At 30.5% G+C, this 15,092-nt stretch overlaps 1 protein-coding gene across 1 annotated transcript in view; it reads right to left on the bottom strand.

Annotated features, from left to right (window-relative positions):
* LOC118195183 (protein Njmu-R1-like) overlaps window positions 1–15,092 on the bottom strand; it is a 34,139-nt gene that overhangs the window by 11,727 nt on the left and 7,320 nt on the right. Inside the window, exons 4-7 of the mRNA XM_085816566.1 lie at window positions 12,647–12,798; window positions 10,205–10,260; window positions 5,708–5,827; window positions 4,956–5,017 (exon numbers count right to left, since the gene is read on the bottom strand). Coding sequence (XP_085672692.1) covers window positions 4,956–5,017; window positions 5,708–5,827; window positions 10,205–10,260; window positions 12,647–12,798 — 390 coding nt within the window. The remainder of the gene's footprint in view (window positions 1–4,955; window positions 5,018–5,707; window positions 5,828–10,204; window positions 10,261–12,646; window positions 12,799–15,092) is intronic.

The following is a 15,092-nucleotide window of genomic DNA, read 5'->3' on the forward strand; positions in this document are numbered from 1 at the left end:
TGAATTAATTTTACAAATCTCATAGTCTTTTTTGATGGTATTACCTCTAAGTTGATAGCTTGCATTTGCATCCTCATGAGTAATTTTATAATACCACTGTTTAGAGTTCTTGCTTCTTTAGCAAGCCTGTCTGCAGTTTCATTTCCAGGAATGCCAACATGAGCAAATATCCACCACAGAATACAGATCTTATCCAAACCATTTGCTTTTTCGTATTCTCATGTAGATAATATTCATGTAAGGCTTTGTTTATTGCTCTCACCTCGCTGATGAAATTTGAGATGAAAGCGCATGTGCTAAACTTGTATTTCATGCTTATAATATTCGGTAGCAATATTATCAAAAAATTACATTTGACATTATGCAAAGAGCTTAGGTAATACTCTTAAAATTCAATACATTTAAGTAAGTATTGAAATTACTATGCATGTCAAAATTTCCTTAATGAGCTAGCTATGCCATTCTGCATAGTTTCATCAGCTGAACTGCATGGATAAGGTTACTTTCTCATATTGTTTTGATAGCCTGCCCTCCCTTCACAAAAACAGTACTTTTGATTTTTTTTCTAAACTTGGTTTAATGAGGTTGGTACAAATTCCAGTGTTCTTGGAAATAGTTGTGAAGAGTAAAGATTGTTTGAGTATTGCAAGGATTCAGTTATCAATACTAATGATTGTCTTACTTCAGATATGAACTATAGGATAGATGAATCTTTAAGTCTGTTTTTCTAGACCAAAGGACTCGAAGGTTTTTTGTGAGACATGATCAGAATTACAGCTTCTAGCTTTGTTAATGAAGCTCATGGTTTAGTATTTTCTCCCATTATTAGGAGTTTCCAGGCTACATTTTTATTGTTTGTAGAGAAACTGCATCGCTAATGGTTTTTGCTGTTCTGGCTGTCTAGATAAATAAGTACTATGATTGAAGCATTGGCCCAGATAGAAGTGTCATACTCAGGATGTGGTATGACTAAGCGCATTCAAGGTGTGAGAGTTGGGTAGGTTGTTCAAAGAGCTGTGTGCTTTGCTTCCCAGTTAATGCCATATAAGCTTTTCAGAATTTTTAGTTTCGTTAAAGCTTATTTCTGCATTTCTTGGTTATTTAGTAAAGCATGATTCAGAATCAAGCTGCACTTCAAGGTATTTTGGATTTGCTGTCTGTGTTAGAGGTTATTATCCATCATGACAGTAGGCCTTATATGATTTCTATGCTTTTGATTTGCAGTAAAAACTGTGAAGAGTGATTTTTGTGGATTAAACTTCAGTGTGAGGTTCTGAGACTAAATTAGAATGTTCTTTAGAGATTGGTTTAGAATGTAAGCAGATTTATCAGCTTTATAGGAAGTATGCCATATCATCTGCATTTTTGTAGCAGGTATGCAACTTGCCATATCATTTGCAATTTTGACATCCTCAAACAGGTGTAAGGTTTATCCCATTTTAACAGTTATCTTTTTAGTTAAAGCTACTTTACTGTTGCTTCTAATTTCAGCTTACAAATTTCCTGCCAAAGTGTGTTTTTAGAATCGCAGTTAAATGCAAATGAAGAAAGAGCAGTATTTAAGTCGCAGTTTCAGTGACTTTGTGAGAGAGCCAGAGATTCTGACTAGGGTGCGTTCACCTTTTGGGCTACTCTCTCTCTAAGCTATTACTAGGCTCAGCCATATTTTGAGTCCCTTGATAGCTTTGCCTTTTCGTTAGCATTTAAGGGGCCAGCTACTGTACAATTTTGATAGCTTCACCTATATCTTTTTAGTTAAGCACTAATTAAGTTTTATTTTTTAGTATTCTTGAGTTAACCCCTTAATCTACAATGATGGGCATAGCCCACGTAAGATGGTCAGGCAAAACCTAACATTCACGGGCATAGCTCACGTACGATGGTCAGGCCAAACCTAATTTTCACAGCATAGCCCGCTTACGGTGATCAGGCCAGAAGTGAATATTACGTGGAATATTTGATACGCAATTACAGTCTGATGCAATAATTGTGGTAGACGCAAGTATTACAAAATGATTATTTATACAAAACTCCAAAATACAAAATTAGTAATCTATAATGGTATGATATAATTCAAAGCATTCTGGTACATGTAACGAAACTTTACACTTTTTACACTTGTGTTCTATGTAGATTTTCTCATATTTGATCTGCATACTAATTCATTTCGGTTACAATATAGTTCCAAAATATGTCATATATCAAATTCTCCTCTACTTCCTCCTAATTGACATAAGGCTTCCTCTCTTATGCCAGGAGTTATCGTATAGTCCCAGATTTTTGGACTATTTCTTATTTCTTTCCAAAGCCAGGACTCTGGTAGTTGATCGTCATTGGATGTATCATCAATAATTATTTGCCTATACTTTCTTTGAAAATTACATAATTCGTCATGTTTATGATTGCCCGGATTAGTTTGTTACTCAAGTCGTGCAAATGTCCCGAACGCTGCGCGAGCTTGTATACAATTTCGGCCTAACATCTTCGAATCTAAATCATAGGTTAAGAGGTTATAGCCCAAGTAGAGGCTTTTCTGGTTTACAGATGTACAGATGGTTACAGATGGTAAAATAATGTTTTACCATGTGTAAAACCTTATTTTGAGCAATAAAGGGTAATTAACCCTGAGTTTCTGTTTGAGCTAAAGCGATTATTTGCTCACCAATTCTCAAGGTTCCACACACTTAGCTGAAAATTCTAGGCAGGAACCTTATACAGGTGATAATGAATATTGTTAATGTACAATAAAAATAGTAATGAGCTGAGAACAGAGCTCTTGAGATTGCCTGCCCAAGTATTCTTATTTTTCAAAAGACCTTCATTGAATCTATATTTAATTTTCATGTTTCCTAAGAAGTAAGCAATCCAAATAAGTGCACTGCCTTTGATACCATGTTTACAGATGATCTTTATGAGTTTATGTCTTCATAGTGTGTCGAAAGTGGTTTTTCTACGAGGTTTTTCCTGATTCAATTCATGCCAAAAAAGAGTAAGATGCTGTAAAATCATTCATCAGATATTTAAACATAATAAAAGATCTTTATATATTTCCTCAAGTGTAAAACCAAATCTTGTCATCTACTTATATGCTGATTGGAGACAAGATATTTCGATTGGAGACAAGATAAGAGGAATTCGATGATTCCACATATTAGATCATGATTTTAAATCTAGTATGATGATATTGAAATTATAAACTTAGAAATATGAAATAATGCAGCATTTATGACTTTTGAAAAAACAAAATTAAAAAAAAAAAAAAAATCAACATTTATTTGTTTGTTTTATTAAACATCTCTTTCATTGTAAGTTGTTTTGCTTTTTGTGCTAATACCTTTTCCTTTAATTCTATAGATAGGCGCAATTTCTTTTTCAGTTAGAAAGTTCCAATGTTTAAGTCTTGTAACTGCCCTGTCCAGAATCCCCACTAAATATTCAACTGAATTTTTTTATTATAAACAACCTGCCTGTCACTTTCTTCACTGTTGGTAGTGATAGTTTCTGGATTTAGATCCATACTACAGATTTTTACCAACTATTTGCTAATTGATGACTAGGGCATTGTTATCACAATTAAAAGCTTCTGTCACATTATCTCCCTTTTTTCACTACTTTTTCACATATTCTATTAACTAGAAAATTTTCTTTTGTTTACAAAATTTGTGAACTTTTAAATTTGCAGCTATCATCATAAAGTTTGTTTCGTGTCCACCATAAAGTATTGATGATGTATCATGAGACTGAGGTCCCATTACTAGCATTAGATATCCCCATTTTCTCAATGTTCTTTACTATTATTGCTTCATCAATCACAGCCCATGCATGCCTAATCCAAAAGCAAATCAACTGATAAAGCAAAAACCAATTACTAAAAAGACTTTCAGAACTTTGAGTTAAAAAGCAATAAACAAAAATGAAAGAGGAAAAATAAGCAAGAAAATACAGTAACTTATTTATTCAATCGTTGTTCCCTTTCTTGCATAGCACAATGGGTCAAAAATGGTTAATGTGAATAATGATGAAAAATGAAGATATACACTGATGAGCCAAAACATTATGACCATCCCCACATTATTCAATGAACTCATCTGGATGATATGGAAGTCATGTGATTCAGCGGGAATGGTACTTAACTGTTACTTGGAGAAGATAAGGAATCATTCTTGCACTTACTTTTGCGAGTGATGGTAAAGGTTGCTGATCTAAATGAATTTGATAGAGGACAGATTGTAATGGCCCGAAGATTCAGAATGAGTATCTACGAAACTGCATGATTAATAGGTTGTTCACGATCTACCGTTATTAGTATTTATGCTAAGTGGATAAATGACAGTGAAACCAGCAGTAGATGCATAGGTGTTGAACATCAGTGCATCATTAAAGAAAGAAGACGTCAGAAACTGTCCCATTCAGTACAGAAAAATTGGTGTTAGATAGTAGCACAGCTAACAGCCCAATACAATGCAGATCCAAGTGCAAGTTTTTCGATACACACAGTTCAGTGGACACTGTTGGATATGACACTGTTCAGCAGAAGTTCTCATCATGTGCTCTTATTGATAAAGCATCTTTATCAACTATGCTTACAGTGGGCCTGGAAAATTAAAGACTGGATCATGGATAAGTGGAAGACAGATATCTGGTTGGATCAATATGATTTCTCATTCATCACATTGATGGTCATGTCAGGGTACGTGGTCTTCCAGGCAAATAGTTGCTACCCCCCCATACACCAGGTAATACACAGGCTGGTTGTAGCTGCATTATGTTTTGGGAGATGTTCTCACGGGTGGCTCTCATGGAATGTCGCAGAATGCGTTATTAAGCAAGTCGTCATAATGTTTTTGCTCTTCAGTGTATGTGCACTGATACTTGTGTTGTTATGTTCTACTTGATACCACTTCCAGTTTACAAATATGTCACATTTCATAAAATACTTAATTGAAAAACCTAACCTTTCTAAATCCCATTTGATATTTTCATCTTCTGAAGCAATTTCTACATTTCCCCAAAGGGACTGAAATTACAAAATAAAATTTTATACAAGTCAGTCATATAATATAAAAATGAATAAAATAAATACATATACAATTTTACTAAGAATGAAATATTAAAATTCACACCAATGAAAAAATTTCAAATCTCATTACATAGAATTTTAATATCCAGACAGACAATATTATAAACATATTTTATGATATTATATCATGATGTCCATACACAATAATAATATTTTACAAAATTTATAATTATAATAATTATGATCGTTTATAGTCATTTAAAATATATTAATTGTAATTAAACTTGTCACTTCTAGTGACTAACTGCACCTGCTTTAATTAGAGAAATTAAGGTAGAAATTTTTCCTTATAAGCAAATTAAATACAAAGGAAAAATGAATGTTCTTAACACTTACATTCTTTGGTATTAAATTTGTGATTAATATGAAAAATGTATCTTACTTATTTTTATGTTTAAGAATAAATGTTTGGTTTTCATTAAACAAAACAAACAAAAAAAAAAAAAAAAAAAAAAAAACCTTAATTTTTAGAAAAAGGACTTTAAATTTTTTTTTCATAACTTTTAAGAAAAGGAAAAATAAAGATATCAAATAAATTTTCCAAACTAGATAATCATTTTCATTGAAGTGCAATAAAACAGAGAATATAAATTACTGGTGATTACAGAAAAATTGCTTTTCACTTACACTATGCAGTACAAGACTTATATCTTCTTTGAATCTTTGAATACAGCGTCCAACATATTCAATGCAATAAAAATACCATGATTTTAATTTAAATTGCACATGTGCTTGGTCTTTTGAGCCCTAAAAAATATATATTTCATAAAAATGCAGAAAATCTTTCTATTACATTACCTAAAATATGCCAAATAACGTTTCACCGAAAGATACATGCACCAACATTGCTATTCTTCATTGTTAAAATATGCACCAACATTGCCTTTTATTCACTTATATTAAATGTACTGTTATCTCTTAAACAGTTCTTGTTTCCACAGTAAATATTGTCAATAATAAGGTTTTCCAATTGCATCCTTCTATTTCATTCTTTATTATTTGACTCAACTAGAGAAGAGATATATTTCTTGCATTCAAAAAAATTTACCATAGTTAAACTCAGTTGATAACAAAACTATGTCTTCTCATTGAAAGTATCATACTGGTGCAAATATTTTTCTACAGAATATTGTTTGGCATATGCTATCCTATAACAGAAAAAAATCATACAGAATATAGCACAAAAAGGTATCAAGCAATGAATACTAAATTCTAAAATAAAGTTTTAAAACTTTACTTTGGCTTATTTTCATTAATTACTTAACTCATTAAGTAATTAATGAGTCAAGTAATTAATGAAATAGGAAATATTCTAGCTTAACATTTGAAATTGGTCGAAAAATTTTACCCTCAGCTTAACTCTAATAAAGGAAACTAGATGGACAGTGTTATATTTTGTCAAAAAATATCATAAAATATTGATTCATGCTGTGTTAATTTTAAACACAATACTCAGTGTCTAAGATATATACATTATATTGTTCTACTTCAGAATAAATTGGTAGAATAATATAATGAAAAATTCTTGAATACTTTGAAATTTTCTATTTAAAAATAGCACAAAACAAAGGTTGAATTTTACTGCTATGTAAAGAATATTGCAATAAATTCATGTTTGTTAGTATACCTGGAATAAATTTCCAGCTGATAATGGTAAGTCAAGCTATCTTTTTGAAATAAAAATCTACTAAAATATATTAAAAAAAACAGAATTCTTGTCCATGTAAGTATAATTAGAAGAATACGACAGATAGTTATAATATCTAACATAGTTTTCATCTTCAAAATAAAGAGAATCCTCTTATGACTATTGCGTTCCCAAGATGGCTGTCTCTGAATATGATTTTAAACACATACTGAATCTGAAAACAGACAGTTGCAATATATCAGCCTGTTTTTATTATAGAACATATATATTGAAGAGGTATCCCCCTCCCCGCAAAAATAACATTGGTAAAAAAACTGTAAACTTTTTAACATTTTACTAAAAAGTATTAAAAGGAATTTCAACTTCATGTACACACATACCTCCACATAGTTCAAATATACCACTTTCCATTCATTGTATTCAAATGATGACATATAATCTAACATCCTTCACAAGACAAGATTTAGATGTAATTATACTTAAAAAAAAACTTCTTGCCTAATTTATCATGTGCTTTGCTCAATAGATAAGAAAGGCTGAATTTAACTGCATATATTACTACTACAATATTGTTCTGGAACAGAAAAAAAAAAAAAAAAAAAAAAAAAAAAACACTATCTTTTTTGACAGACCATGCAACATCTTCATGTTCGCTCTTCTGTGCACACTGCTTTCTATATAAATATAGTCATCACTCTTCATGTCATCACCAGAATCAATAAAGTTTTATTCAAAATTTACACCAAAATAAGATTGCTATTTTTCCCAATTTAAAATGTCTGGAGAAATGTTAAAGCCTTTTCAGTGCAGAATAGCTTTCTAGTGGGTTCTCTCGCACTATGAAATTGACAGCAATAACAAGAACTGATCTTTCCCCAAGGAAGCCATGGTCCCGCAGAAACATAATATGAGCATTAGCTTCTTCTGTCTCAAACTCTTGGCAAATTTAACTCACAAACAGACTTTTCATGTAGAATCATTGAAAACATGTAGTGGAAAGGTTAAGGAATGTTCTTTGTACAAATCCATCATGATCTCAGATTTTCCAAAACATGCTGTTGTCTCAACATTCAGCATTTTGATACACCATGATTGCTTACAAGGTTGCTTTTGCTAATCACGATTCACCTCAGTTCTACTAACACATATAGCAAAAAATCATGAATATCTTAAAAATGTTCGGTACTTTTCTGTTTTGCCGGTGCAGGTGATAAAGTCAGCCATAGTGGCACAACTCATGCCAAACGGAATATCCTCTCTGGTAACCTTTTACACCTCATTTTCAAAACAAATCGAAGCCATTTCTTATCAGATTGATTGTTTCTTTCAATACTGGCATAAAATTACACAGAATTTTTACCAGATAAATTTTATGCTCTAAGGCCATTCACACCAGGAAAATGGAAAAGTACCGTTTTTATCTAAGGAGCACTAATAATAATATAAAACAAATATCCTAAATACATCATTTTTAGATTTTATGTGATAATAAACGAGTTCTTTGATAAGGTCATTCATAAAAGTAAACATTATGTGCACATTGAAATGATCATTCTGATTCTGAAGCAAATTAAGGATTTCTTAATTCTGGCAAAATTTGTATGTGAAAAATGAAAATAGAATAATAGGCACTTTTCTAATACTGTACATAAAATTACATAGAATTTTTACCAGATCAATTTTATGCTATAAGACCATTCTTGGTAATTAAGTCAGTTAGGATGCAATCACACTGCTCACCCGAAGGTGAAAATACAGAAAAGGCAAAGTCAAGGGTTAAATTCATCAATTCTAATGAGAATGCACTAGCGAAGTAAAGCACTGAGGATTTACATAATTTCTGAGTAAGCTATTAAGACAAATTGAAATAATTCTTGCATTTTAAACTTGTATTCCAAATTAAGATTTAACTTGAAATTAGTGTAGATAATTACTGAGAGAATTAGATTTTTGTAGCGTAGTTTACGTGAGATCACTTGGGGTCACATGATATGAACCGGCAAATCAGGATGTTGCACCATGAAAGCATAGTAAATTCTTAAATTGTCTTTTTACAAATTTATTGTCCTTATTTATTGGCTTTTTATAAAATTTTAAACGATATTAAAATGTTTATGCATTCAAATAAAAAATTCTTAGAACTAACATTTGTTAGCATTTTTTATGTGTATATTGTATCGTGTCACCAATAAAGTCTGCTTGGTGAGATTAGTGACGGCGAAACGGAAAAGTACAAAATTTTCATACAGAAGATTGTCTAAGTTCAAAACTTCTTCAGGAATCACATTTCACAGACTACTAAATAGCAATTCAGCTAAGATATTTTGATCATCATGGACTGCAGTTCAGTTAAGATATTTGGAGAAAACAAACAATATATGGAAATCTTTACAACCTGTATACAAATTATGCAGTGGACTGATGAAAAAAATCATTTTATTGTACATAATTATATGTTCTAATGATCATATGCATAATAAATTATAATAAAATGAATATATTAGCAAGAAATTATGATAAATTAGAATACATTTCTCATTGAATAATGTTATATTTGTAATAATGCAGATGTCTTTTTTTTTTCTTTCATTAGTGTACAGTTTTTCATAATATTTATCAATACTTTACATAAATTCAAGCATTAACTTCCGTTTTTTTTTTCATTTTAATTAGTTAACACATATATTTATCTTATTGGCTCTATTTTAAGATGCCCCAAATCCTTGTACTTCTTAAAGTGGTTTGCAAGAAAGGGGGTGAATAGAATTTACAAATAATATACCTTACATACATTAACTTGATATGTCACAGTCATCCTATATAACAGATAACTAAAGGTCTAATATGGCAAGGTAAAATTACCTTGATATGTTTTCTGTTAACATAATAGTTAATGGAGAGGAGATGTTAGCTTGAAATACTTTTTAAATGTTAGATTATGTTTATAAGATAGGTGTAATGTTAGGCTAAAATATTTAATGAAGAAGAGGTATTAATCATAAAATGCTTTTTATATGTCAGTTTATGCATCTAAATTACACATTATATTATGTTGATAAACATTAATGCAGAAGATATACTAAATTAAAATACTTTTTAATTTTATAATTTACTTTTTAATTCTTTTAATATTCTTTTTAATTCTTTAAAATACTTTTTAATTTATGTACATAAGTTGCATGTGATTATCAGAAGATTATTCAAGTCAATATATATTTTTTAAAGTATGCATTTTGCAATTTGCGATTAGAATTTTTTTGTTAGATGAAATATAAAAATCATAGTACGAATGTACCTGTACTTAGCCTACATTTTTAATAAACATATAAGTGAAAACAAAAAACAGAACTGATAATTAATTTAGCAGTACTAACATACATGATATCGTTCTCAAGCACTAGAAAAAGATATACTACTGATGATCTTGACATTCTTATAAATAAAAATATGAAATATTTTTAAAACACATTTATTACCTCAGGATCTAGAGAATGAAGTAATCCTTGACAAAATATACCTAACTCAGGGCAGAATGTAGAATACAGAATTAAGGCAAAATTTTAAAATGTTTTTCAGAAATACTAGATTTCTTAACATATGATGATAGAAAAAAAAAAATCATCATTTAATAGCAAAAAATACATTTTTCTTTTTCCTAAAAAAATTCAGTTATGGTAAATGTATTTTGTTTCACAAAAGAAAACAAATTACAAATAAAAAGAAAAATATGTTTGCACTTAATAACACTGGGTCATCCCAGAATGTTCTGCAATTTTTCAAGTTGAAGTGCATTTCCTCCTAATCATTTTGTTACTTCTAATAAAAAAATGACCCTGGTTGAAGCAGAAGCTTAAAGGTAGTCTTTGCTGTTCATGTTGCGCAATTCTAGCATGTACTGTGGCATAATTTTTGTTTCAGTGCAGTGTTGAAGCATGAAGAAGCCAAAAGTTCATTTTCATCATATATGCTCTTTTACCTTAAAAAAGGGGAAAAATATTTAATAAAACTGTTTGTTTAATTTATGCTATATATGGAAAAAAGCCTATTCCTGATGACAGTTCAAAGATGGTTTGAGAAGTTTAAGCATGGAATATGATGTTCGCTCTAGACTTGAAAATGATCCCTGCTCTGGACAACCATCCTCTGTAAACAAAGACCTATTAAAAAAAGCTGTAGCTAAAAATTCAGACTGCAAAATTCAGGAGCTATCAGACAAACGAAATACTCCAAAAAGGGCAATAGATGATCATTCGAAGAAGATTAGGTACATAACAACAAAGCACTGGTATTCCATATTTTTAATAAAGCAGAATGTGCTTGTTCAAGTTTTGGCATAAGATTCTTTGCTAAAAAAAAAAAAAAAAAAAAAAAAAAATGTTTCTTTTGTGAAATAGCTCATTGTTGGAAGTGAGAAGTGGATACTATTATATATGACAATGTTACACGAAAAGGATAATGGTGTAAGTCAAAAGAACCTCCTTTAGTAACATTGAGCAAAGGACTGTGTTGCAAAAAAGTAATACTTTTTTGTTTGCATGCTGGAACTGCAAAAGAACAATTTTCACTAAATTGGACAATGAATTCAGAAAAATAGTGTACCCAAATGGTTTTTATAAAAATAGAAATAGTAGCAAAATGTTCAGAAATGATGAATCATTACAAAGTTGTCTATCAGAACAATGCTCAGCCCCACATTTCAACAGCATACTTATGTCTCTTCCACATATTCACTACACCTTACTGTCTCAGATTTTCATTTCTTGAGACCACTTCAAAGTTCTCTGAATGGTCTGGAGTTTATTTCTTTGAAGACAGTCAAGCAGCATTTCTGTAAATTCTTTATTAATAAACCTAATGATGCATTTAAAAAAAGGAATTTTCCAGCTGCCACAGAGATGACAAAAAATTCATAGAACAAAATGATGCTTATATGTTGGTGACTGTCAAGCAGTGTTTCAGTAAATTCTTTAATAAATCTAATGACATTTTAAAAAAAAAAAGAATTTTCAAGCTGCTGAAGAGATAAAAAAGATCATAGAGCAAAATGGTGCTTATATGATTCAATGAAATTTCCTTATGCTTTCATACTGCTTCATTTGTATTTATCATAAAAAAAATTGCAAAACTTTTCAGATGACCTAATCACTTATTCTATCACCTATAGCATGATTATAATTATAGCAGTCTTCAAACTATGTTCTGCAGAACCTTAGGATTCCAAACAATTCCTCTGTATTCCAAAACTCAAAATCAAAATTCAAAAGAATTTTTTATCACCATGCAGACCACAAAACTAGCCATCTAAAATAATTAATGATATAACACTTTTCAGATCTACAGTTATTGTTACCTAAAATAATAAAATCTGTGGCATTTCACAATTATCTGTAATCCCCAAAACACGACGCACAAAATGGCATCATCATAATCATCATGATAATTTTAATTGCACTTCTGATCGGTGCTGATTTCTGATGTGTTCATATTACCATTTCCAAGAGTATGTTTTGAATTCATTTTATCTATCTTATGCTTATCACTTTCCGAGAAGCATTTCTTTACGCTTAAAAATAGCCAACCTGAAATATCTGAAAGTTCAAGAATGATTCCTTTGTGATTTATTTTATGAAATTATATTTCTTTCCTCTAAAACTGTTTACACATATGAAAGCTTAAGTACCATTTCATGACTTAATTCATCCCCAATTATATTCTTTCAGATTTTTTAATTCTCTAATTAATAATTTTTACTCTAAAATGAGTCTGATATAGTACAGTTCATAAGTACAACATTAAAATTAATAGTTTTAGGTTCGGTTACCACCAATCACATATAAAAAAAAAACTTAAAATGTTCAAGCAATGATGAACACTATTATTCCAGCTTTATGCATGTCTTAGTATTGCTTTCAAAGGATATGATTCCATAGCTCCATTAGCAGGACCAATGAGACAAATAAAAAATGTGTATACTTTGCGTGAAGAATTATCTGAGGTATCATCATCAGAGACTGGAGCATTTTTTGATAATCTGTGATAATAGCAGCCAAAAGATTGATCAGAATCATCACTAAAAGAAAATATTTTTCAAGAATAAAAATATATTCATATACTGCCATAAACATAACAAATTTTTTCAAGGTGTATTGAATATTTTAAATTCATAAATTAAATCACCCCAAAATATGAAAACTTCTTGTAGATGAAAAATATCAAAATTTTGGAACTACTCTGATATGCGCCCTCAATTCGTCAAATTTCTCGCCAAACATTTTTGGTGAGAAACTCCACGCTGCTATATTACTATCTAAATTTTTTGTCTACATTTCGAACTTTAAGCCTAAAATGTCTCCAAAAACGTATGCAAAAACTGTGTTTTGAACACACAATTTAAGCTAAGAATCCGAAACAAAAACAAAAAATTTACATAGCAAAAATGTAAAGTTCCTAACCAAAAATATTTGACAAGAATCCATGTACACAGTGATATGTTTTAACTTAAAAAAAAAAAAAAAAATCTACAAATGGCACAATCTAGGCAATGAACGAATCTACAAACTACACACACCTTGCTTTAATAAATTAACATAACAAAAATAAATTTCAAAGAATACCATGTACACAGCATCCTGTTTAAACTTAAAAAAAATCTACGAATTGCACAATTTAAGCAACGAACGAATCTACGAACTACGCACACCTCGCTTTAATAAATTAACATAACAACAATAAGTTTCAAAGAATACCATGTACACAGCATTCTGTTTCAACTTTAAAAAATATCTATGAATTGCACAATCAACAAAACGCACTAATCAACAAAATAAACTAAAATAAATTTCAAACAATTAAAAAAAAACAATAATGACATAAATTCATACAGTCAAAAGTCTTTAATCCAGACTCGTCAGGACTTCGGTGATTCCGGATTATCGATTTTTCCGGATTATAGATCATCAGTTTAAATCTGGTAAGATGGCGTGCATAAATTATAAAATTAAAAATGTTAAACCGTAATTTATAAAATAATGAGCAATTATGATCTAAAGGGTACCAAAATTTACAAGAAAAAAGCTTAATATTTATTTGTTTACTTTATTAAACATTTCTTTCAACGCGCGCATGCGTAAAGCATACGTTAAACATAGCCGAAATTAGAAAATTGCAACCAGAAAACTATTTGATTTGTATTCGTGATATTTATAATGACGAGGAATTTGATTTAAATCATATCAAAGACGAAATACATCAAGATGAAATACTACATTTAATAAGGAATTATAAGCCGAATAAAATAAAAACATCTGCCCTGAAGATAACGATAGTGTTGACAGATCAACTTCTGCCACGTTCTTCTGCCAACAAACCAACGAGCATGACAGGAACCAACAAGCTCCAGCAAAAGATTTTTCAATGTCAACAGGGTTGCCCTACAACACGCAATCGCACCAAAAACCAGCGTAGAATACATATAGCCACATTTGGTGAAATTAGGGCGTATATCAGAGTTGTACCAAAATTTTATACCATATGTAAAACACATGGTATAAAATTTTGATATTTTTCATTAACATAACTATCTTAAAAATAAAAATGGTAAAATGTGTTTGAGATATTACTCAGTACAGTTTTGGGTTTCAGCTTATCTGAGGTAATAAGCCAGACTGAGATTTTACAGAAACACAGATTTTAAAAGTATATCACTCTTAAAATTGTAATACAATCTACCAGGTGTACAAGATAAAAAAATAAATAAATAAATAAATAAATAAAAACCTACATGCTGGGAATGCATTCTATGGTACGAGAAGAGAGCTATCCCACCCCCATATTTTTGTTATGAACATAATAAATAATGTAATGATACATTTTATGTTTTATAATAAATTGTTGAAGATCATTTCTTGAAACATGATCTACAGCTGCTACTCCATAATGTTCCTCATACTAAATGTTTGTGCATTAAGCAAAAACATATGCACTGTGTGCACAATTTACACAGGATGTTCAGTAATTTCTGTATCACACATACTGCCACAGATGAATTGGATTGGTAACCCAGATGATTGCATTAGCCATTGTGAAACAGAATGGCAAATGCTATTAAATAGCTACACAATCTCCTAGTTCGAATTCACTAGATTATTTTGTAAGGCTAGGTAAATGAAAGTCTACAGATATGTGTATCCAGTTGCTCTACAGTATTAGTGCATTGAGAACACTGTCCAATGGCACCTAAACACTACAGGTATTTTTGACATATTCGCTGTTCTCAATGTCAATGTGCTACTGCGGAAATGTACTACTGCTTGTGTCTTCCATCTTGAGCATTTACTGCTACTTCTATGCATATGCACAAGCTTC

Source organism: Stegodyphus dumicola, chromosome 5 (assembly GCF_044657685.1).
Source record: "Stegodyphus dumicola isolate Sdum_Otavi_A_Nest chromosome 5, ASM4465768v1".
Classification (NCBI taxonomy): Eukaryota; Metazoa; Arthropoda; class Arachnida; order Araneae; family Eresidae; genus Stegodyphus; species Stegodyphus dumicola.